Source organism: Panicum virgatum, chromosome 1N (assembly GCF_016808335.1).
Source record: "Panicum virgatum strain AP13 chromosome 1N, P.virgatum_v5, whole genome shotgun sequence".
Lineage (NCBI taxonomy): Eukaryota > Viridiplantae > Streptophyta > Magnoliopsida > Poales > Poaceae > Panicum > Panicum virgatum.
In genome coordinates this window covers 38,988,566-39,012,987 of record NC_053145.1, presented here as the reverse complement: position 1 = coordinate 39,012,987, position 24,422 = coordinate 38,988,566, and the positions used below count along the sequence as shown (strand labels likewise).

The 24,422-nt window shown below is 49.3% G+C and overlaps 3 protein-coding genes and 1 long non-coding RNA gene across 4 annotated transcripts; 1 reads left to right on the top strand and 3 right to left on the bottom strand.

Moving 5' to 3' along the window:
* Positions 1 to 2,945: 2,945 nt before the first annotated feature.
* Positions 2,946 to 10,733, top strand: LOC120655792 (3-oxoacyl-[acyl-carrier-protein] reductase 4-like). The gene is made up of 11 exons (XM_039933758.1): positions 2,946 to 3,284; positions 4,633 to 4,775; positions 7,986 to 8,039; positions 9,258 to 9,338; positions 9,419 to 9,464; positions 9,546 to 9,640; positions 9,717 to 9,749; positions 9,855 to 9,989; positions 10,073 to 10,166; positions 10,301 to 10,383; positions 10,485 to 10,733. The coding sequence occupies exons 1-11, from the start codon at positions 3,152 to 3,154 to the stop codon at positions 10,515 to 10,517; spliced, it is 930 nt and encodes a 309-aa protein (XP_039789692.1). The 5' UTR covers positions 2,946 to 3,151; the 3' UTR covers positions 10,518 to 10,733.
* A 4,577-nt stretch (positions 10,734 to 15,310) lies between these two features.
* On the bottom strand, positions 15,311 to 15,757 carry LOC120653514. Its single transcript, XM_039931242.1, has one exon. The coding sequence runs from the start codon at positions 15,755 to 15,757 to the stop codon at positions 15,311 to 15,313; it is 447 nt and encodes a 148-aa protein (XP_039787176.1).
* A 4,663-nt stretch (positions 15,758 to 20,420) lies between these two features.
* Positions 20,421 to 22,248, bottom strand: LOC120655790 (60S ribosomal protein L35-2). The gene is made up of 4 exons (XM_039933757.1): positions 22,088 to 22,248; positions 21,855 to 21,990; positions 21,589 to 21,745; positions 20,421 to 20,793 (listed from the first exon to the last, which is right to left on the bottom strand). Exons 1-4 carry the CDS (start codon positions 22,089 to 22,091, stop codon positions 20,719 to 20,721), a joined length of 372 nt encoding a protein of 123 aa, XP_039789691.1. The 5' UTR covers positions 22,092 to 22,248; the 3' UTR covers positions 20,421 to 20,718.
* A 350-nt stretch (positions 22,249 to 22,598) lies between these two features.
* LOC120655791 lies at positions 22,599 to 23,543 on the bottom strand. The gene is made up of 2 exons (XR_005667735.1): positions 23,121 to 23,543; positions 22,599 to 23,027 (listed from the first exon to the last, which is right to left on the bottom strand). It is a non-coding gene; the product is annotated as an uncharacterized LOC120655791 (long non-coding RNA).
* Positions 23,544 to 24,422: the final 879 nt, after the last annotated feature.

Here is a 24,422-nt window from a genome sequence, read left to right as displayed (position 1 = left end):
TCCTGGGAACGCATACATTCTGGAGACTTTGGAAGGAGAAGAATTTTTCAGCGCATTTAATGGAAAATATTTAAAGAAATATTACCCAAGTGTTTGGGTGGACGCATAGCCGATTGCATGAGAAAATTGGTTGGGTTCAGAGTAGCCGATACAGAAAGTGTATCGCTTTTAGTGCGAAAGTACGAAAAAGCTTGATCATATTGTAATGCGTTCGAGTGTTTTCGTGGCCAATATGATGTATATTGCCCTTAGATCAAAAATCAAATCCAGAATATGTGGTTCAGATTTGATTTGATTCTCTGTTTGATTTTGGATAGAGAAAAGGTGTTGGTTTGTTCGGCGCAATCGCAAGACAGAAGTCAACACAAGACACAGTAAAGAACAGAGGCCAATAGGGGAAAGCCAGTCCATTGATTATATTTACAAAGGAGCCAGATAGGCTGTTAAATGCTACAACCTAATCTGACTCTCCTCCGAAGAGGTTGCTGACGACCCCCTCCAGACTCACGTCGGCGACGATGGCGTTGGCGGGAAGGCTGACATCATCAACCAACTCGTCGAAGGCGTTCTGCGCCTCTCCCAACTCGGGGAAGACCGGCTCCCATTGCTGGTAGTCTGCCCCGGACATGTGGGAGACAACGGCGATGGCCCTGGCAGCGCCCGCGTGGACCCCGTGCTAGGCAACCTCCATGACGCAGGCCGAGACGTTCCGGAGGCGTGTGACGACGGTGCTTCCCCTCGCATTCACCGAGTCGATGGCGACTCGGATGGCATCCAGGATGGTCTGGACCTGCGACTCCAGGTCTGGGAAGAAACAGATTAGAACAAAAACTTGAAGAAGATCACCGAAGAAGACGTGGCTGGTAGTCTTACTGGCAGCCCTGGTGTTGGCGTTGGTGAGCTGGCCGCGGACGACGACCTGATCCATTTGTGCCCGGTCGAGGTCGCGGCGGGCCTCGTTGAGCTAGCAGAGGAGGTTGCGGATGTAATCCTGAGTACCCTCATCCAGGGCCCGGAAGTTTTGGGGGAGCTCCATGGCAGCATAACTGCAGAGAAGAATAAAAGATGAAGGGCAAACCTGGAATGCAACATTGGTGGAAAAGAACGGCGTCTTACCCCAGATGGGGGCGGAGCGGCGAAGGAGCATCAGAGGGACCCTCACCGGCGTGCTTGTTGCTGGCCATCTGTTCTGAAGAAAGAGAGGAGGCTAGGGTTTTTTGGAGCTTGAAGAAGAAGAAGGCAAAGAGAGCTCTGGTCGATGAAGAGACTACAGTGCCAATGGGGCGATTTATAGCCCAAGATTAAGGAGATGAATCGCTTGCGTGCACCGATGGAGTCTTTAATCCTGAGTCTAATCGGAGGAGATATGGGTAAAAAGACGGAAGGTGAATCGGCAGATTCCTGTTGTGCGGACAAGAAGGTGAAGAGTTGAGGGCAAAGAAGAGATTTTAACTCGCCACCCGCACAGGAAGCGATGCGGCAGTAAGTGAAAAGACCGTTCGGCAGCGCAATCATGACAAGGTTTAATTTCAAAGTAAAAAGAACGTTTTTTACTCCGAAATTGGGGGGCATGTGTTGACACCAGATTTTTGCACATGTCAAGGAGGCGTGTTGTGGAGGAGAAAAAGTTCTGCGTTGTACGATCAGTGGATCTGGAAGGGTGATCGTGTGCCACGGTCAAAGATCTTGCTGACCGAAGGAGAGGAAATTAACCAAATATTTTGGCTTCGGTTTGGCAAGAGTTATCTTATTTTTAGAAGTAGTTTTTATTCCTTAGAATAGAGTCGTGCTTTGCCGTAATCGGCTAGGATTATGTTAGCGTGGTGTATAAATATGAACCCCCGACCATTGTTAAAGATTGATACACATCCAAACAAACAAATTTTACTCTACTTGCAATTTACTTTCTCGTCGGCGGCTTCGCCATCCTTTTTTCTTTTCGGCGAGTTCTTTCAAGCTGATCAAGGATGTCTCACATTCGAGCGACTTGGTTTGCTGGTGAGTCTTCGTTTACCGAGTAAATCTGGGCTTTATCTTCCGGGCGCATCGCTGTCGCTTCGTTCAGATGTATTCAAAATTTACCGAATTTATCTAAGCTTTGATCTCTGGGCGCATCGCTGTTTTCTCATTTAGATTAATTTACAAACTATCCGGCTTAGTGATCTGTTTAATCGGCTGTAAGCTATTTGTTTATCACGATAAACCTTATAAAGCCGATTAGATTGAATCATAAGCTTAGCTTTGTCCAGATCCATACATTCGTGTGTTTGTACATTGTTACCTGGCACATGTCGGCTTCAAATCTACCCGTCTCGTTGCTCATCGGCATCGGCAGCTCATTGCCGATCCGTAATAGATCGCTTTTATTACACGCTCATCTTATACGATCTTTTGTCGCCTTCTGTATCGGCAAGGCCAGCACGTAAGAGTGATTCGGAAATCTAGTCGATACACTCTTGAATTTGACGATTTCCTGTTTCATTGTTAATTTACAGGTCAAATTGACTGTCACGCCTTGATTCTAATCAGTGCAGTCCGGGCTTGGCGTACAGGGCTCCTAGGCATGTGTGATCATCTCGCGTCAACACTACAGTAAACTATTACAAAGGCTTCAATTTTTTATGGTTTATGGTAAATGCCAACTTTTAATGATGCTCATGGCAAATTTTGCCTTCAAAATAAGTCGTAATAGCCTTAAACTATACTCTAAATTTAATGATAGTATTATAATATAATAAAACTGCCTTATGCAAATAAGAATTTTCTCCATCTCGACTCTGTCAGGGCTCCCTCCGGCTCTGCCTCCTACCCTGTAGCGCCTTGTAGCGTGGAGCATAGCCCTTTTTCCGTCACCATAGTGCGGTACCGTAACGGTTACTGTGGCACGGAACTCCGTGCGGAGCCGTGCCAAAGAGGCCCCTCGTAGGCAATCAATCTCATCTTCGCATGATCCTCCCATCCATCGTCGATTCCTCGTTGCCTCCGGCCGAAGCCCATGTATCCGCCCCCGTCGCCATCGGAGCTTCCAAAGCAAACCGCACGCAGTCACGCCATACCTGCCAAACCCCAACGCCATCCTCTATAAACGTTAATCTCGCTGGCGCCCCTCCTCCCCATCCGCACGCTCTCCTCCCCCCGACTCCGATCCCTCATGGCCGCCGCCGCCGCCGCCGCGCTCGCCTCACCGGCGGCCCTCTCCGCGTCGCCGGCGCGCCGGGGCCTCGTCAGCTTCGCTGCCCCCGCGCTCCGCTCGGGCTCCGGCACCCGCGCCGTCGCGCTCTCCGGTACGGCGTGCTGACCGCATCTGTGCTATGTGGCTTGGTGCTAGTAAACATGTTTCCACAGTTCGATTTGCTGGGGTTTTATTACCTTCTCGTTAAGAAGGTTGCGGCCAATTAATATCGGAATGGTAGCGATCCAGTTCACTTTAGGTGCTGCCGTGCTGTGTTGGAAATTTGGGTGGGCGATTGATGCATATTTGAACTCTTTAGTGGGAATCCGTGCTTCCTAGGCAATTGAATTGACGAATATATATGACGCTGCGTGCAAAGTTGTGTTTTTATGTACCATCTATCTTTGTCAATTTTTCAAGTGCTCGAGAAACAAACCTCTAATATTTGTGCTGCTTAATCCCCGGTTTGGTAAGGATAGGGGCCTTGGCAGTAAATTTTCTATTCATTGCTCCCGAGCTCGAAGGGCGGGCCTGGTGCAGCGGTAGAGCCTATCGTCTGTAACCGGAAGGTCCCGGGTTCGAGCCCTAGTCTCTGCACATTTGTGTGGGTAAGGCTTGGGGCTTAAAAACAACCCTTCCCCAGACCCCGCACAGTGCGGGAAGCCTACGGCACTGGGTACGCCCTTTATTGCTCCCGAGCTCGGTATTTGAGCTGCTTAACAGTAGGTCTATCCATGAGGCCTTGTTCCCAGGTCTCTCCTTGCGTAGGCTGGACTGCTGGATTTGAACTTGAAATTGAGCATCATTTTTTCTCAATAAGTCCTCTTTTCTGACTAAAAGTTCCTTTCTTTAAGTAAATTTGCTGCATAAAGCTGTTCATGCCTCAGGGTTCGTATATGGTAATATCTTCAATTTGTGGCTACTTCGAGTTCCACAGATTTGGTGTACTTAGGCCCTGTTTAGTTCCCACCCCATAAACCCCGTAAACGCAAAAAAGCCGTCACATCGAATGTTTCGACACATGCATGGAGTACTAAATGAAGTCTATTTACAAAACTTTTTGCATAGATGGGCTGTAAATCGCGAGACGAATCTAATGAGCCTACTTAATCCATGTTTTGCAACAATGGTGCAACAGTAACCATCCGCTTATTATTGATTAATCATGGATTAATTAGCATCATTAGATTCGTCTCGTGATTTACAACCCATCTGTGCAAAAAGTTTTGTAAATAGACTTCATTTAGTACTTCAAATTAGCAAGATTCCAACGCAAAAAGTTTTTGCGTTTCATCTAAACAGACCCTTAAGTGAATTTGGCGTATGTGATGTCCCACTCTGGTGTTGTTATGGTATAAAGAAAACTGTAGTTCGATTTTGACACCATTTCAACTCCTTTTGTAAATCAAGAAAATTATTGTTACCTTTTTTTGTTTTTACCAAGTAAATGGTATTTACAGGTGTACGAACTCATGTTGTGGCTGTTGAGCAAGCTGTTGTACAAAATGCTACTAAGTTGGAAGCTCCAGTAGTTGTTGTTACTGGTGCTTCCAGGGGAATTGGAAAAGCCATTGCATTAACTCTTGGAGAAGCAGGCTGCAAGGTTAGCAGTTTTTTTTCTTTTCTTGAACACGCAGGAGAGCTGCGTATCTTTATATTAAGAGGAAAAGAGTTTAGTCCAGAATACAATCCAGCACCTCTCTTTGGACCAGGGGGAGGGCTGTAGCAACTAATAAACTGTTACAAAGAAACTGAATCTAGGACCTTACCAAACAGCGCCTACCGCAATCTACACTTGCTCAGCCAACCTTCCAGGGTCAAGGCAGCAAGCCTTTTAGCCCCAGCGAAACCCCAAAGAAGCGTTGAAAGCTTGAAGAGCTCACTGCAGATTCGGGGCCAATCCCTCGAAGACACATGAATTCCTGTGTTTCCACAAAATTCAAGCTCCTGGAATGCAAAGGGAGTTAAAACCCTTCCTGGGATGCTTCTGTAGTTTCTTCCAAGATCTTCTCCACCACTCAGCGAAGGATGCAATGTTGTTGCTGGGAGTTAGGTGGGATAAATTCAGAGGTTGCAAGATGGCAAACCAGAATTGTCGCGCGAACACACAAGAGGTAAGAATGTGCTGAACACAGTCGTCTTCTTGGTCGCAAAGTGGACAACGCTCCAGATATGGGAAGCCTCTTTTTTTGTAGTCGATCTGCAGTCCAGCAGCGATTCCTAATTGCCAACCACAAAATGTTTTGCATTTGCTGGGTGCCCAAGATTTCCAAAGTTGTTTCCAAGGTTCGAAGGTGATAGAACCAGCAAAGGAATTCCTGTGAGCTGATCTAGTGGAGTATGTACCTGAAGCTTCAAATTTCCAGAGATTAGTATCATCTGTACCGTTGAGTTCAATGGTAGCCAAGCTGTCCCATAAATCAAGATACTGAACCAGACCTCGTCATCCTAAAGCACTTCTGATGTCTCTCACCCAAGTATTATCCTGCATAGCCTCAAAACTGCTCTTGTTCTCCTTATTTTCAGAGGTACACAGCTGAAAACATTTGGAGCAAGATCCTCTAAACAGCGACCATGAAGCCATCCATCAGTGCAGAAGAGGGTGTTCAGACCATTACCCACATTGGTGATTACTGAAATTGCAAACATGGCCGCCATATTAGGGTGTAAAGGCACCACTAAACCAGCCCACGGCCGATCCGGTTTGGTCTTCTCAATCCAGAACCAGCGCATTTGGAGTGCCCATCCCATAATTTCGAGATTGTGTATGCCAAGCCCACCAAGATCAATTGGTGTCATGACCTTCTCCCAAGCCACTAAACAACTACCTCCATTAATATCCTTCCTTCCTTTCCACAAGAAACCCCTCCTGATTTTGTCGATTGTACATATGAACCACTTAGGTACTTTGATAGCCAGCAGTAGGTAAATAGGAATGGCAGTGAGTATGAAGCGTACCAGCACCGCACGACCAGCTAGTGTCATCATGGAAGCCTTCCACCCTGGCAGTTTATTTGCAACCTTTTCAATCCAAGAAAGCAGGTCACATCTCAGTTTCTTATCAGAAATGGGTACAACAACAACAACAACAACATAGCCTTTTTTCCCAAGCAAGTTGGGGTAGGCTAGAGATGAAACCCGAAAGAAATAAGTTCAAGGTTCAGGCACATTGATAGCTAGTCTCCAAGCGCTCCTATCCAAAGCTATCTCTTTAGAGATATTCCAATCCTTAAGGTCTCTCTTAACCGACTCATCCCACGTCAGTTTAGGTCTCCACAATTTCACCTTCACAATGGATAGGAATGATACAGCTATTTTGGAGATTGGTCTTCAACCCTGACTCCCTGAAACATCACCGAAAGCATGCAAAAGATTTCTTATGAGCTGCAGTACGGTTTCTTCAGGGCAGATAAAGAGAGCAACATCATCCGCATAAAGAGATTACCGTTGACCAGTGGAATGCAAAGGAAGGAGGCCTTCCTCTTTTGAGGAATAAGCTATTTAGAACGTCCATGACCAGAATGAACAACATGGGGGAAAGAGGGTCCCCCTGACGAAGTCCACGCTGGTGTGAGACGATTTCTCCCGGCTCCCTATTGAGAAGAACTTCAGTAGAGGCTGACTTAAGAAGGTTAGAAGTAAGAGTTCTCCAAACAGCACCAAAGCCCAAGTGTTCCAGAATTTCAAGTAGGAAAGCCCATGCTACTGAATCAAAGGCCTTAGAAATATCAAGCTTCAAAAATAAACTTGCAAATTTTCGATGGTGAAGTACCTTGATTGTTTGCTGTACCAACATGAAGTTGTCATGAATACATCGACCCCTGGTAAAAGCACTTTGGTTGGTGGCAACCAATCTGTCCAGCAGAGGAGCTAATTGATTCGCCATTATTTTGGTTACCAGCTTTGCAAAACTGTGGACGAGGCTAATGGGGCGAAAATCTTTTGCTTCCAAGGCTTCCACTTTCTTGGGAAATAGGATCAGATAAGTTGAGTTCAGAAGTTCCAATCTCCTTGCATCTCCCTTGCTGAAGAAAGATTATGGCTGTTAAGAAATCACATTTGATTATTGGCCAGCAGGATTTGTAAAAACGGCCAGTAAACCATCGGGACCCGGTGCCCGATCAGCTGGTAATGTTTGGATGGTTGCCCAGATTTTCCTATTCCAAAAAATGTCGAGATCAGATAGGTCAATCCCAGCTCGATGAAAAGTTGTCAGTTCAAAAGTACCCGACCTGTTTCTTGCCTGTCCCAGCACTCCTTCAAAGTGGTTGAACAGAACTTGATGTTTATCCTCCTGTTTGTTGACCACCCGATCTCCATCTACTAGCTTGGCAATGAAGTTTTTTCTTTTCTGAAACCCAGCTTGCTTGTGGAAGGAGGTATTCGCATCCCTTTCTTTAACATAATGAACCCGGGAACGGAGATGAGCAATCGTTCTTTCTAGTGAGGCTAGGAATAGACAATGCTGTTTCAGTTTACATCTTAGCCAATTTTCATCACTTGACAGAGCATGGTGGTCTTTAGCCATCTCTAGGTGATGTAGAATATGTCGGGCTAAAGCAAGCTGGGATTTGATGTTTCCAACTTGCTTCTGACTCCATGACTGAAGGTTAGCAGTTTAGTAATCTGCTCATACATCTCTAGAAATTCTATCAAATCTATACGGCATGTCTTAATAATTTTTATGTAACTAGACTAAGCTCATCTGGTTCCCACAATTGCCAATTTTCCACTGCTAGGGCACGCTGGCACGCTGCATGATTATCAGTTAAATACATTATATATTATTAATAAAAAAGGTTAAACACTGCAGGTCTTGGTGAATTATGCCCGATCTTCAAAGGAGGCTGAAGAAGTCTCCAAGGAGGTAAGCTTGAATGGCAAGTGGCCTCGTACACAGTTTTTTTTTTTTTTTTGCTCCTCAGGTAATGCCTGTAAGATAAGAATAAAATGGAGAAAACAAATTGAAAGAGTGATAACCTGATGTTATGCTTAAGTTGAGTTTTGTCAGGCTACCATCTAAATTAACCGTATGTTGTGATTCATAAATCACATTTCTTGCTAAGTTTCTTTCGACCCACTCAAGGTTGGTGGATTTTGGTTAAAGTTTTACTGATTCATCCTGAAGTATCTCTTGTATTTTTATCTGAGCAAATCATTAATAGTTTTCCATCATGAAATGAAATGAATTTATCTGATATATGAGTGTTGAATATAGTATTATCAAATTTAATGTGGCACATGAACTAATAGACATTTCTTCTCTATTCCTTTGCGTTAAGTTATTTGTAACACATCTATAGATGAGTTAACGAGCAATAGCCCACTAACATACATGTTGCATACCACTAAACATTGTGTATTTTTTGCACAAGCCTACTGCTGTTCTACAAGTTATATTTAGGGTCATCCATGTCCAAATGTATACACGTTTAAGATGGCAATCAGGGATGGAAGGTCGGTCCTCAGCAAATTTGCAAGATTCAGCTAATTTGTTAGTTGGCCTATCACATGGCCACCCCTCATTGCCCTATGCACACTGAGACCGCCCCCTCTTACAATTTGCTCAAGCTGTGCCACTGATGACAATGTCATATAAGCAATTGTATCTTATCTGGGCAACCATTATTCAGTCCTTATGACAAAACATCCATTCCTCTAACATTCCACCTCTAAGGCTAGGGTTCCGAAATACATACAATTCGTGTAGTTTGTAAGTTGTTTATTGTAGTCAATGTACCCTTGGCAATCGCCTAGCCCTGTGTAATGTCATGTCGACCTTGCTAGGTGCTGGTCTGCCATCGGATTAGTGCTAGGTGCCTAGGGGAACACTGCTTGTATGGAGAACGAATGTATGAAATGGGTAAATTTTCCACTGTAGATTATACCCAAGTATCTTAAGTTTTGACAAGAGATAGTAAAATTAATTCACTGTGGTTTGGTATCAGTTGGGTTTTTAAGTTCTGTCAAGAAATATACAGTTCAAACAGAAAACACCATGGTGTTTAAGAGGGCCCAGATGTTTCCTTTTCTGTTCATGTCTTGTTTTATTCTGCATGCAGATTGATATTCCTCTGTTTTGCAGATTGAAGCATCTGGAGGCCAGGCCATCACCTTTGGAGGAGATGTTTCCAAAGAAGCTGACGTTGAATCTATGATAAAAACAGTAAGTTGAGTTGACTTTCGAGTAACTGATTTGCTAATGTTTACTTCAGTTCTCCTTTTCAATTCTAACCGATCTTCCAGGCAGTTGACACATGGGGAACAATTGATGTACTTGTAAATAATGCAGGTACTCACAGATGCATTTTACCTTCTGTAACAGTACCAATTTGATTCACTTCCAACAATTTGAATGTAAAATTTATTCCAGGAATCACACGGGACACATTGTTGATGAGAATGAAGAAATCACAGTGGCAAGACGTAATTGATCTGAATCTTACTGGCGTTTTCCTATGCACGCAGGTACTTACCCTCCCTTCTCTCCTCAATTTGCTGCCACAATTTAATTTGTCCGTCTTACTTCAACTATTATTTGCAGGCTGCAACGAAAGTAATGATGAAGAAAAAGAAGGTATTGAATGTTTTTCTTCATTAGATTGATATGCTAAATCTGCTTTCTGTTGTTAATGCATATATTTTACTTATACCAGCTTCTGATTTTCACATCGCAATGCAGGGAAGAATTATCAACATAGCATCAATTGTTGGTCTAACTGGTAATGCTGGACAAGCTAATTATGCTGCTGCTAAGGCTGGAGTTATTGGGTTCACAAAGACAGTTGCTAGGGAATATGCAAGCAGAAATATTATTGTGAGCACATCATTTGATTTATCAACTCAAAGCTTTTATCGAGTTTTCCAGTTGCTGATATATTTCTGGATATTTCTGTTCAGGCAAATGTTATTGCTCCTGGATTAATTGCATCGGATATGACTGCTGAACTTGGAGAAGAGATTGAGAAGAAAATTCTGTCAACTATCCCCTTAGGTATGCAGCTACTTTGGTATCGGCATCAGCTGATCTATTATTCTTGAGTGCCTAATTTAAATGTGGATCATTTGGATTGAAGTTTTTGAGAATATTGGAAGTTATTGACATATTGTCTCGTTATATACCCTCAGGGCGATACGGGACGCCGGAGGATGTAGCAGGCCTGGTGGAATTCTTAGCCCTCAGCCCTGCGGCAAGCTACATCACTGGACAGGTCTGGTCACCGTTGGTGTGCATGTTTTGTTTTCTTGGTTCTTTGAATTTTGAAGTCGTCTTACTGAACTCCTTTGCCCTGTGGTGTGGGGCCATGTGCAGATCATCACCATTGATGGTGGGATGGTAATGTAAGGCGTTGGCAAACTCTCGCTCGGCTTCAATCCCCCCGCGCCCTATTATATTTGTTAAAAGAAGACTAATCAACAGTGTTGATGTGTTCTCTTTTAAAAGGGCGATTTGTTTTGTGCTGCAATTTTTCTAGTATCTAGTTTATATGGAGAGTGGGACAGTACGGAGATAGAAATGTAAGAGATTTGCAGGCATATATTTAAATTCCTTTCTGAGCGATTGCTGCCAGCCACGTTTTGGTCGGTTTCCATCTGACATTGGCATGCTCCTAATTCATGCCCAGAAGAGATCGGTCAAATTTGAATCTGTGCAAGAACGGGGTTGGATCTGAACAAAGATCGCTGGCTCGGAAAATTTCTCTGGACTCGGAAGTATGAGATGGCGAGGCTTCCTGTTTATCGCCCTGCCAAGGAAGCTCTGGAGGCTCTGTCATCCGCCCTGGTTTCGCTCTGTCCGGCTCACATGGGATGAACCAAACAACGAGGAAGCTCCAGCACCTTGTCCAAGCAAGCTTATCAAGCAACAAGGTGGAACCAAACAAGCGCTTGTTCGGCTGGGAGATTCAGCCAACCACAACAGTATTTTTCTCTCACGCCAAATCAGCCAGCCAGCCAAAAGCAGTGTTTTCCTCTCATGCCAAATCAGCCAGCCAGCCGAACAAGGCCAAGGTGCTGGAGCGGTACGGTAACATGGGATGATCTGAATCGAGCATGGTCGTGGGAAATGCTCTTTTCGACTAATTGATCAAGGACGACCATGCAAGAGGGATGTTCTAACTTTGTAGCTGACTGCACATTGAGTCTACTGGTGCTTCAGTCCAAGTGCTCAATCTTGTTGGATATGTAACATGATGAAAGCAGGAATTGGCTTAGGAATTGGATGATTGATTGAAGTACAGAGTACATTATATAGGCAAGGATCGTCTAGGGTTTATAGAACACACCCTAATACACACAGCCAGGCCATGAGGCCGGCGCCCTAAGCCCAATGGGCCTAGCCCAAACAATCACCCCCCTCCCGCAGTCTGATTGTCAGCCACTGAGCACGTTCAGACTGGTCTGAAACTCCGTGAACACCAAAGAGGGTAGACCTTTGGTGAAGATGTCTGCAAACTGAGAGAAAGTCGGTACATGCTGAACCTTCAGATCGCCGATGGCTACCCGTTCGCGAACAAAGTGAAGATCAATCTCAATATGCTTGGTCCTGTTCGCGAACAAAGTGAAGATCAATCTCGATATGCTTAGTACGCTAATGCTGGACTGGGTTAGAGGACGTGTAGACAACACTGATATTGTCACAATATACCAGTGTAGCGCGATGGAGAGGGGCATGAAGCTCCTGAAGAAGCTGGCGCAGCCAAGACGCCTCTGCAACAGCATTAGCAACTGAACGGTACTCTGCTTCGGCACTGGATCTGGACACGGTGTTCTGACGCTTCAAGGACCAGGAGACGAGATTGTCACCAAGGACCACAGCATAGCCCGAGGTGGACTTGCGCGTATCCGGACAGACTACCCAGTCAGTATCAGTGTAGACCTGGAGATCAGTCGAAGAAGACGGTCGCAACAGAAGACCAAGGTGGAGGGTCCGTTTGAGAGCCGCTAGGTGAGGTTCCCGTGGGTCGTGTATATGAAGACAAACCTGCTGCGCAGCATAGGAGATGTCCGACCATGTGAATGTCAGATACTGAAGAGCACCAGCAAGACTCCGGAAATCTGTAGGATCGAACACGGTGACCATCAGCTGCAGCCACCTTGGGATTAGTGTCAACTGGAGTAGAATACGGCTTACACTCAGCCATCCCAGCACGATCAAGTATCTCCAGCATATACTGTCTCTGAGAGAGGAGAAGACCATCACCACAGCGCTGAACATGCATACCCAGGAAGTGATGCAACTCGCCAAGATCCTTCATGGAAAACTCCTGCTGGAGAGCTGAAATAATCCGCCTAAGAAGCTCTGGAGAGGAAGCAGTGAGGACGATGTCATCAACATAGAGCAGTAAGCTGTGTCGGATACATGCTGGTAGACAAAGAGCGAGGTGTCTGACATGGCTTCTAGAAATCCGAGAGAGAGTAGGTGTGTGGCAAACCGAATGTACCAAGCACGAGGAGCTTGCTTCAACCCATACAAGGACTTGTTGAGGCGACAGACAAAGTCCGGACGGGTGGGATGCTCAAAACCAGAAGGCTGCACACAGTATACTGTCTCAGTGAGAGTGCCATGCAGGAAGGCGTTCTTGACATCAAGCTGATGAACAAGCCACTGACGGGAGAGAGCCAAGGAAACCACCGTGCGAACAGTGGCCGGCTTCACCACTGGGTTGAAGGTCTACAAAAAGTCCACACCAGGCTGCTGAGAGAAACCGCGGAGTACCCAACGTGCCTTGTACCGCTCAAGTGACCCATCTGCCTGGAACTTGTGCTTGAAGATCCACTTCCCAGTGACTATGTTGGCCCTAGCAGGACGAGGCACAAGATCCCAGGTGTGATTCTGCAAGAGAGCATCATGTTCTTCTACCATGGCGGCACGCCAATTGGGATCGGCCATGGCGCCACGGTAGGTCTTCGGAACGGGAGATAGGACGGCGGCATGGAGAATGGGCCGAGTAGGCATCTTGTAGCCACTCTTGGCGCGCGTCGCCATGGTGTGCTCATTGCTCACTGGTATGACAGCCACGACGCCCTTGGGCAAGGGAGGTGGGGCGGCTGGAGCAGGAGCAGGAGCAGGAGCAGGAGCAGGAGGATCTCGCGGGCGGCGAGAGTACACCTTGGTGAACGCGTGCGTAGGGAAGCCAGGTGGACTGGAGGTCGCCGTGGCCGCGTGTGGCACGGGAGGAGTCGACGTGGCCGCGTGTGGCGCGGGAGACTCCGGGAAGGTCGCGCCTGGGGTACCCGGAGGAGGATGTCGTAATGGCTGCGCGTGGCGTAGGAGGCGTCGAGGTGGGCGGTGGCGAGGCCACCCGAAGCACCAGGGGCGCGCCTGGGGTACCCGGCGCGCGGCGCGCGGGCGGGACGTAGAGCGCACGCACCGGGGACCCAGAGAGGGACGCCGAAGGTGCCGCGGCATAGGGGGCGGCGGCAGGAGGACCTGCTGCTGTCGCTGCTGGACAGTCAGGTGAGGCATCGGAAAGACCTGTAGGAGAAACTTTGTGCATCAATCCAATAGGAACGGGCACAACATCAGTAGCATCCAAAAACTCAAAGTCCGCATCCCGGCGGGGACCATCGCCCTCAGCGAAAGGAAAGGCAGTTTCATGGAAGATGACATGCCTAGAGATGATGACTCGATTTGTGGAGAAATCAATGCAGCGGTATCCTTTTTGATGAGCGGAGTAGCCAAGGAAGACACAAAGAGTGGAGCGGGGGGCGAGTTTGTGGACAGTAGTGGCAGAGAGGTTAGGGTAACATTTGCAGCCAAAGACCCGAAGATGATCGTACGCCAGCGGCTTGCCTAGGAGAGCAAGGTGCGGCGTCGAGAAGTCGAGGGTTTTGGTCGGCAAAATGTTAAGGAGGGAGGTCGCCGTGGAGAGTGCCTTGACCCAGTAGGAGGGAGGCATGGAGGCCTGAAATAGCAGGAAGCGAACGACATTGTTTATGGAGCGAATAATGCGTTCAGCTTTACCATTCTGAGGCGAGGTGTAGGGACAAGACATTCGAAGATGAATGCCCCTAGTGAGGAAGAAAGTGTGAGTGCTGGAGTTGTCAAACTCTTTGCCATTATCGCACTGAACGGCCTTGACGCTAGCGCCAAACTGGGTGGAGGTGTAGGCGAGGAAGTTGGAGATCGCGCTGAAAGTGTCAGATTTAAAGCGAAGAGGAAAAGTCCATAAATAATGAGTGCAATCATCAAGTATGACAACATAATTTTTAAATCCCAAGACGCTAATGACAGGAGACATTCATAGATCACAATGAATAAGATCAAACTGATGAGTAGCACGCGACGATGATGCATGAAAGGGCAGACGAACATGGCGCCCTAACTGACAAGCATGACATAACTGAGAACAATCCTCTAGCTGAAAAGAGACACTAGACGCAAGCTTCGACAGTGCCTCGTGAGTCGTGACCAGGGTGGCCAAGACGCCGATGCCACAGCAGGGAGGAAGCCTTGGCGACAAACGAGCTGGCTTGTGGGAGGCGCAGGGGGTACAGTGGCCCGGAGTTATTGCACCTGACGATCTCAGTCCGTGGCGGAAGGGCCTTCATAGAGCAACCAGCGGGGTCAAACTCAACAGAACAATTGTTATCGGTAGTAAACTGGCGAACAGAGATAAGATTCTTAATAATTTGTGGTGACATAAGGACATTATTAAGACATAAAAGAGGAGAAAGCTCTGTGGAACCAGTGGCAGTAACAGGAATAATGGAGCCATTACCGACAACAATGGACGAAGGAGCTGGATACCGTGGGGAACAGGCATGCGAAAGTATATGAGGTAGAGATGTCATGTGAGAGATAGCACCTGAGTCGAAGTACCAGTCGCTGGAGGGGGGCTGATTGAGCGACGCCATGCTGAAGGCGGAGGCCAGTGACTGCTGGTCCCAAGAGGGGAGACCGGCCATGGGGTGGTAGAGCCCTGGGGCAGCCCACTGGCCAGTCCCGTCGAGGGGCGCAGGAGGTGCAGCAGCCTGCTACTGCCGCTGTTGTTGTTAGGGGGCAACGGGCGACAGCTGTGGCTGAGCGACGAATGCCTGCTGCTGAGGCGGTCGCGGCTGCGGGAGGGGCGCCAGGGGTGGGCGGGGACCAGGCCACATCTGGATAGTACCCATCCACGGGTTGTAGAAGGTGGGTCAGCCCGTGTTCTTGCCACCAGACGCGAGGTCGGGCTGCTGCTGCTGTGCGCCAGGGGCCTGCTGGCCCGAGCCGCCTACGCCGCTGGGCCCGCCGGTGCCGGTGCTGTTGCCGCCACCGCCGCCGCCGCAGCGCTTGTTGCGGCGGTTGGCGGTCTTGTTGCCAGTGCCGGAGACGTTCACCCCCGAGTGTGGTTGCGGCTGGGGAGGAGGCGCTGTAGACTTGGCGGAGGCGGTGAGGGCGGCGGCCGGTGAAGACTGGCGATTCTCCAGGGTGATTTCCTCGAGGATGAGGTCATCACGGGCTTCCAGGAAGCTGGTGAAGAGGCGGGCATGCCGAAGGAGGGTGCCGATGTGGGAGAAGCGCTCGTTGAGACCACGGATCACGTTGAGGACGAGAGTCCTGTCAGTGATGGGCTCGCCAAGGGCGCCAAGATCGTCGGCCATCTTCTTCAGGCGGCGGCAGTACTTGGTGATGGAGAGGTCGCCTTGAACAAAGTTGCGAAACTTTGTTTCAAACTAGATGGAGTGCGCCTCACGGTTGCCGAGGAACTAGGACTCCACGGCAAGCCAAGCGTCCCTGGCAGACGTGCTATGGGAGGAGATGATCTCGGCGAGGTCGTCGGTGAGCGTCCCGAGAATCCAGGACTTGACCACGAGTCTAGTCCGGGGAGATGGCGGCAGGGGCATCGAGGGTGACGTGATCCTGGAGGGAGAACTTGCCGAGGGAGAGCAGGAATTGATCACGCCAACTGTTGAAGTTACCAGAATCAACGTCGAGCACGATGGAGACGAGGCTCCGGATGTTGGTGACGGCGATCGCCTGGGCATGCAGATTCAGCAGGGCTGTGGCCTCGTGAAGGAGCATGGAGGAGTGGAGATCGATGGGGGCGCCGTCGCTGTCGCGGGAAGGAGGCTTCGGAGGGCCGAGAGCGGCCTCGGCGGCAGTGCACTCGCAGGCCGCGCGCGCCAGGGCGGCATTGCGGGCGGCGGCGGCGGTCGCGGCCTCCTCCTCGGCCTGGGCAGCACGCGCCATGGCGGCGTCGTAGTCGTCCTACCGCGCCTTGGCGAGGCGCTACGCCTCCAGGGCAGAGGCGTTAGCGGCCTCCTGCGCCGCGCGACGGGCGATCTCGTCATCCTGAGCGGCCTTGGAGGCGGCGGTGGCTGCAGATGGGACGGCGGCGCGGAACCAGCCATGGCGCAGGGCTGAGAGGCGGCGCGGGGGAAAGGGTGGGCGCGGCACGGCGGGGAGCCGGCGCGCAAGCACTGTACGGCAGGGAGCCGGCGTGCTAGCGAAGCGGAAGGGGGATCCGAGAAACTCGGACTCTTGATACCATGAAAGTAGGAATTGGATGGTTGATTGAAGGAAGTACAGAGTACATTATATAGGCAATGATCGTCTAGGGTTTATAGAACACACCCAATCAACGGTGATCCTTGCCTAATACACATAGCCAGGCCATGAGGCCGGCGCCCTAAGCCCAATGGGCCTAGCCCAAACTATCACGCTAACACATAACATGCATGTTACATATGGTCCAGTTTCTTGTTGGACTATGGTTTTATCCTACGATTACTGGGGTTTCTAATTTAATTGTGCGCAGTAGATGACCATTGACCAAATAGCACACGGGATTAGCTTAGTTTAAAACAGACGTATTAAGTTCGCGTTCAGAAAAGCAACATATAGAATGCAATCAGATCGTGCTGCACACACTGTTATTAAATTACCAAAACTGCTTTTTTTTGAACCAACAACACTCGACGAGTGCGTTTCTATTAATATAGCAGCAAAATACAATAATATAACCCTGGGAGGTCATAACCAAGAAAAAGAAAAAAAGCACAACAACAACACTGGCGGGTTGGATTGGGATATCAACACGCGCCGAATACTCCAGTTAAACAACTTAGGCTGGTCGGATTGGGAAGCCACACAACTTGTCTCCACTAGACAACACTGCCTGGTCGGACTGGGACACGACATGGACGAGACCACTCCACTGGGCAACGGAGGCAGACCAAAGTCTAGCCGCCGCGGCTAACAAACCTTCTTTACCTCAAGTAGCCGCCATCGGGTACGGCCCCCGCGCTGAAAGAAAAACAAGAGAAACAGACCGCACCACACCGAAGAGGCCACCGCCATGTGAGACCCACCGCCGTAGTGCCACTGCAACACCACACACCATCCGACTGGGTGAAACCACCAGATCCAGACCACACAGGCTGCCTCGCAGTCGCCACCGCGAAACACAACGCGCAGGGGCCTCGCCGCATCCGCCGTTGGACTCCATCTCACTCGTCGCCTCACCTCACGCAGGGGCCTTGCCACGCCCGCCTCAGTACTCCTAGTCGCAGATCCGTATACTAAGTCGCTGTCAGGATGAGGAGTAGTGTTGCCCCGTTTCCAAGCCTCCCATCAGAAGCAGATGATCCTCGCCTGCCAGACGATAGCATCTTGTTGCCCCACCAGCGCACACAGCCTCTGCCATCATGCCAGCAAGCCAAGTTGTCGTCTGCGCCGTCTTCCGACGGTGTACCGCACCGGAGCCGCCGAGCGAGGCTGAGCAACCCGCCACGGTCCGCTGCAAACCTAGTCTTCCCTTGGTGTCGTTGCTGCAAGCGCCGTCCTCCGACGCAGTCCCGCACCGAACTGACAATTGCCATGCAATGCCCGCCGCTGCGATCCGCTACAAGCAGCCAAAACCAACACCCATGCGAAGACCCCTGGTAGCCAGCATAATATTGGCCGCCGCCACGAGGGCTCCGCAACCCCCATCGAGCCACACTCCTGCACCGACCACCATGCCGCGCCACCGGCGGAAGCCATCCATGAACAACGACGGCACCGGCAATGCTACAGGTTGAGTTGGGTCTCAGTAAACGACACCTCCAAGGAGGTGACGACGCCAAAGGCGCCGCCGTCGCTCGTCCAAGGCAGACAGGGTTTTCACCCAGAGAACCCGCGTAGCAGGGATGGGCTCCAAGATGACGCCCCCAATGGGGAGAACGACGCCCTCGGACGTCGTCGCCATCACCGCCGGCAGGAATGCCGGCAAGGCTTACGCCCGGAGAATCCCATCCACAGCACGCACTCAGCCTAGCATTCCGAATCCGCAGCCATGGAAGCTCCCCGGGTGCAGCGCCGCCGTGGTGCCACCTCGAGCCGCGACCAGCCGCACCTCCCCCATGCGCATCTCCGTTGCCAAGGCCGCAGCCACACGAATCCGGCCGCCGGAGGGCTGGAACCTGTCACGGCCGGCCCCGAGCACCGCAGCTTCTCCCGCGCGCAGCCCCACGCCTCCTCGATGCCCGCGCACGGCCAACGCCGAGCCCGCGCCTCCTCCTCCGCGCCGCCCAAGCCGCAGACAGCCGGATCCGGCAGGTGCGTGCCGGATCAAGCGCCCTGCGGCCACCGGCCGCCACCCGCGCCGGCGCCCTCCTTCTTCGCAGATCCCCTCGCCGCGCAGGACCTCTGCTCGCCTTGCGCGCCGCCCACGCCGTCCTCGCACGCCAGGCACCGCCACCGAGAGGCCGCCACAACGCGGGGACGCAGGCGCCGGCGACCCCAGGGCGCCTCCACCACCGGGCATGGTCCCCCGCTGGACCACGCGTGCGGGGCACAGAGAGACCCCGCCGCCGCCCTCCCAGGGAGTTGCGCGGACTTCCGGCAGCCCCCTCCGGCGACGGCGAGGAGAGGCGGGGGATGGGGGTGGCGGCGGTGAGGGTTTGGGGGCGCCGTCCGAGTCGCCCTAGCGGGAGGCGACGCGGGGGACGAGGATCTCCTACCAACACTGCTTGACACATAAACTATATAATTAATTGTTTGGTTTCAGGAATCTTCTCATCTGGAATTGAATGGTCCATCATAAGTTTCTCCCATAATTTTTATAGGATGAACCCATTCCTAATTGATAAGCTAACCATGTGATTGTGACTTGTGAGGTGTGAGTCGGCGATGTATCAATCCATTTCATTCCTTGAACCAATTAAACAAAAGCCTGAGGAATGAGAATGTGATTCACAACCCCATTCATCAAACTCGCTCGCGAATTAGTGCGTGGGAGACTATCTCTAGCCTTTTAGCTAGCCAGGCAACCAAAGTGGAGGAAGATTGGGAGTATGTGCAGAATTCCATAGGCTCCAATGTCGGCACAGATCGGTTGGAGGTGATTAGACAAATTCTAAACCTTAGCTACAAAAACCTTCCTCCTCATCTCAAGACATGCTTTCTGTATCTTGGCGCACACCCAGAAGATTCTGTGGTCTGGCCTGAGGCAATGGGTAGCTGAAGGTTTTCTGGAGGCCGTCGGCGTCGCAGACAGCAGTTTCAAGGAGCTGGTAAACAGAAGCATGATTCAACCAGTAACGACTGACTACAATGGCGAGATTCTGTCGTGCAGAGTGCACGACATGATGCTTGATCTTATGCATCATCCGTAAGTACTCTGCAGAGGAGAATTTCCTCACCGTGGTAGAAAATAATTCGCAGGAGATCAGGATCAGGGGGTTCGACCCACAACATCATCGGAGGCGTGGTTCCCCAGTGTACAGCTTGGAGCTCGGCGTCGGGGAGCTATCCAGGGACGGCGTCGCCGTCCTCGCAGGGCTGCCCGCCCTTGTCCACCTCGACCTGTCGATCGGGGGCGCCCCCACAGAGAGAGCACCGTCAACGATGCCCTGCCTCCACAAGCTCAAGCTGGAATTCAACGCCCACGAAGAGCAGGGAGGGTGGTGCTGCAGCGCTCTCGCCGGTGTCATGCTGGCTGGTTGCACATGGAGTCGAACAATCCAGATACGTTGGTGCATCATGAATGACATTTGCAAAGCTTTCTTGCTCGCTTTCTTTTAATTTACATGTTTCGGTGAAATGGATTACTTTTAGTTTACTGCAAATGTTGATTTTACTTTTCAACCTCTGCCAACCTATTGTAACCCCTGTTTGTAAGCTGATAAGCTCACTTTTGCAAGTCACTTAGCTCTCCTGAATGGGTTATGCTAAAATCCTTTCAAGATCAGTGGGGCCGGGGGTCATGCATTTGTAGTATATGTTTGTTTGCTTTCAGTTATCTGTAAACTGAATTGTCGACAAGTTACATGGAGATATCACTAAAGTTGAAACTAAAAGGAATCTATAACTTGTCTAAGTCTGTCACAATGCATCCAGCAGGCCTACACAAAAATCATCGTCTGGCGATACAACTGTAGAAAGGACCATATCACAACAAGCATGCAAGGTTTCATTGCCAATACGAATTGCCCCTTAAACCCATCTAGGTATTTGAGGTAACCGAGGAATTGTACCGTAGTTTCAACCCATAGCAAAGGTCCATAAAACCCAAAACTTAAAACACTTCCTAGGCAAAGAAACAGCCCACAATATGCTAGAAACATCTCACAGTTCTGACCTAGGCCTTGATAGCATACTTCCTCATGGGGAAGTACTTCTCACGCTTCTTTTCCCTCTCCGTCTTCAGAGAAAGCTGCAGGAAAGACCACAGAATTTCAGGCATCTAAAATTAATAAACAAACAACAATAGAGGAAACACACGAAGAAATATGGCAAGCAATTTCAGATATAAGGGGCAATGCATGATTTTAAATTTTATGGATAACAGTACCAATCAGATTGGCATTTCAATGCCACATTCTAATACTTGTAGACACTCAAGCTATCAACAAGGTAATTGCATACAGCAAAACCAGCATCAACTCTGAATCATACTGTAATCACTCTAGCAAGCAAAAGCCTAGTACCATATCTCAAACGATTCAAGGGAAAACAATCATTTGCCACCGAAATATAGTAGCACTATTGAGTCAATAACGGCTTGATTGTGTGCATCAAAGAGCGCATAGATTATTCTGATCCTAACTCCAAGCAACAAACCGAATTCATTGCCTTACATTGCATTGTGATGAAGACTTCATTACTACTACACCAGTTACCAGCTCAGGAAAGCAAATAAACAATGAACGTTTTTTCCTTAAATTTTTTGAGACATGGTACTTCACAATATCACCTATTGAAACAAGCTAATCAAATCCGGCATTCCAAATAAGACTATCAGAAACAGCCTCATGAAAAATAACAGTCATTTGAGTAGTGGAGGTTTGGTTTTCTCCCATTTCACTCGTCATGATGTTAGGGCGATATTTCTAACAGAAACATCTCAAGTATATTCAATTAGAACGCTAACTAACACTACTGAAGAGCAAAGGCGTATAATACCTAGGAGTGGCAGTTACAATATGGTGGTATCGTAGTATGTGTATACCTGGTGCTTGGTGAGGCGGCGGCGGATGGCACGGGTCTTCTTGGGGCGGAGGTCGAGGGGGAGCAGCTTCTTCTTCTTGTACGCCTCCCGCAGCGCCGCCTTCTGCTTCTGCGAGATCACCGTCAGCACGCGCGCGATCGAGGTGCGCACCACCTTGCTGCAAAATCCAAACGAACCTGGTTCAATTCGATTCACTGCTATCCCACGAGCAGAGAATGGCAGGCAAGCCAAGTAGAGAGAGAAGGCAGATTGCAGGTACTACGCACATCTTGGAGAGCTTGTTGGGGGCTCCGCCGGTGACCTTGGCCACGCGGAGGAGGGAGAGCTCGGACTTGAACTCCTTGAGCTGCGCCTGCAACTCCGCCTTGTTCTTCCCCCGGAGCTCGTGCACCTTGATCCGGGCTGCAATTCATCGCCACAAAACGGCAGCGGCGTCAGATCCGCAGGAAGACGAGGGAGTATAACTCCTACGATGGGTGCGCTAATGGCGGGGACTTACCCATGGCGACGGTGGCGGCTGCGGCGGCGAAGCGGCGGCGTGGGGTGGAGCGGTGAGCGAAGGGAAGAGGACGGGTGGCGGCGGGCAAGGAATATATATAACAGAGGGAGAGGAGAGTGGGACAGAACGCTTGTTGTGGACAGGAAACCCTAGGACCAAGCGCGATGGGCTGACTGGGCCTAGTTGGGCTCACGAAGACATACTTGGGCTTTCCCGAGCTTATTGTGATTTGTTCAATTGTTCTTCACATTTGCTGCTACTGCCTACATTTTTTTTGGGTGATTACGTTAGTAAAAGCTGCCAGTTAAAGACACGTTGAACAAAAAAATCAACTCTCACTTTGAAAATTCACTTTCGAATTAAAAAAATGTAACTTCAGTTAGAGTTCTGAATGAAATCAACTTTTAGTCATGAATTGATACAGTCAGCCAAAATCAAGCACATGCATAGTAAATACTAATTGGTACCCCGCGCGTTGCTGCAGGATTTCAAGTAAAATTAGAAGTAGCAATGGTTTATTAGGTGAAAATAAAATAAACTCTAATCATGATATTGGATTATAGAATAGCTTATCATTCTGGTTTTGGTTGCAGTTTAAGAAGCGATTGTTGATGGTTTTAAGTAGTAGGCAAAAATATTCAAAGATTCATACACGTACATGGCTAAGCCTAAAGGGACAACATTAAATAAGATGAAATACTAAATGTGCAACCTAGTACGGATGGACGACGGAAATTCGTTTTCTAATGTTTATCAAAGTCTTGAAGCATGTTAGCATCAATCAAAACAAAAGGAAAGCAAGCAGTAAAGACAGATCAATGGAGATGAGGCGTACCTGGAACTGAAGTAACGAAACAACCGGAATTAAAGTAACCAAACAAATGATTATATAGCCTGATTCAAGAGAACATGAGGTCCTAGCTTACATTCAGCATTTTCCCTGCATATATAGAGATGATCATGAAGTAATAGAAGTTTTTGATTCGCAAGAACAGGAAGGAGGACATCTTTGAAGTAAAGGTATTTGTTTTACCTATTCTGGCTGGACAATGTTGACTTCGCTGTGACGTTATGTGAACCAAAGGATGTATATTCTCATGAACGTGCCTTCTTTATTTCCTCTTAAATGCATAGACGCAGTAGTAATCTCTGCAATAATTCAGTCTACAGTGGTGGCTCTTGCCTCTTAAATGCGATAGTGGGGGGCAGTTTCCTCTTCTACTGCACTGACCTCCGGGGGTGCTGCACTGGCGTGTGGGAGTCGACGGCTCGGCTGCTTCGGCTGGTCGATTCAATCCAGGCCAAGCGTCGAGGGGGATCATCCAGGCAACCAGCTCGAGCATCCAGATGGTCGGCTCCTGGCCAAGCGTCGGGGTGGAGGGGGCATCCAGGCTGCTGGGCGTGGGGCGGGAATGCGGGATCCAGGAGGCTCACCGCGCAGGTGCGGGTGTTGCCGGAGGGGTGGGCGCGCTGCTCTGCACCGGGCAACCCAGGTGCGAGGTACGCACGAGATCCACGGAGGCGCGAGGGGCGGCGTCGCAGGCATCGAGCGGGTATGCGAGGAGGGGCGACGCGGGTGCGGGGCGAGGAACCCGCGGCTTACTGATTCGGTGCACTGACCGCTGGTGCGCTTATCGGATCCGATGACATGAAGATGATGTGGACAGGTTGCATGTCAAGAGAAATACAATAAATGACAGATAGCGGGTTCTCTTTATATAAGATATATAGATTGGTGTGTACATATCACATATTACTGTGAAGTCTTTTTTCTTTTCGCGACCGTGACTGAGCACGTTTTTTATTAAAAAGAAAGCAGTTACAGACACAATCTTGATGTGGCCAAACAAAGATTGACCAACACAAGACCACAAATGACTAAAAATAAAGAAACACTGAAAAAACGTACACACAGACAAGAAAACACAAAGACACCCCGAACAACAGCAAAGCAACACGGGGATGACAAAGGGCACGACCCACACCACAAACTAGAACCCTACAACTGAACCTGCTAGCAGAAATAATAACGTCCAGGGGCCAAAGGTCAGCGGCCTAACAAAGGTGGCAAAGCATCCACCCGAACAACCAACCACGGCGGCAAAGCATCTGCCCGAGGCAAACTTCAACCAACACGACGGCGGCGGTGTTATCGCCATAAATTAACAGGATTAATTTATGAGCCGAAAGCAAGATGGGCTTAAAACAGAAGACTAAGAAGACTTGTAAATCGGCTTCTGCGTGAGCATCTGGGCCACATGGCCATGTATCCTTAGATTTAGTTTAAGATTAGAGATAGAGTCCGATCGGGACAAGATTAGTTTAGATTGTTTCC

Excerpts from the sequence above, each read along its gene's own strand:
- LOC120655792 (XM_039933758.1), top strand. The coding sequence starts at position 3,152 with ATGGCCGCCGCCGCCGCCGCCGCGCTCGCCTCACCGGCGGCCCTCTCC. Across the intron at positions 9,465-9,545 it reads TGTACTTGTAAATAATGCAG|GAATCACACGGGACACATTG; the intron begins GTACTCACAGAT and ends AATTTATTCCAG. Across the intron at positions 10,384-10,484 it reads CAAGCTACATCACTGGACAG|ATCATCACCATTGATGGTGG; the intron begins GTCTGGTCACCG and ends GGCCATGTGCAG.
- LOC120653514 (XM_039931242.1), bottom strand. The coding sequence starts at position 15,757 with ATGGCCGACGATCTTGGCGCCCTTGGCGAGCCCATCACTGACAGGACT.
- LOC120655790 (XM_039933757.1), bottom strand. Across the intron at positions 21,746-21,854 it reads CCCAACAAGCTCTCCAAGAT|CAAGGTGGTGCGCACCTCGA; the intron begins GTGCGTAGTACC and ends TGGATTTTGCAG. Across the intron at positions 20,794-21,588 it reads GCCGCCTCACCAAGCACCAG|CTTTCTCTGAAGACGGAGAG; the intron begins GTATACACATAC and ends TCTTTCCTGCAG.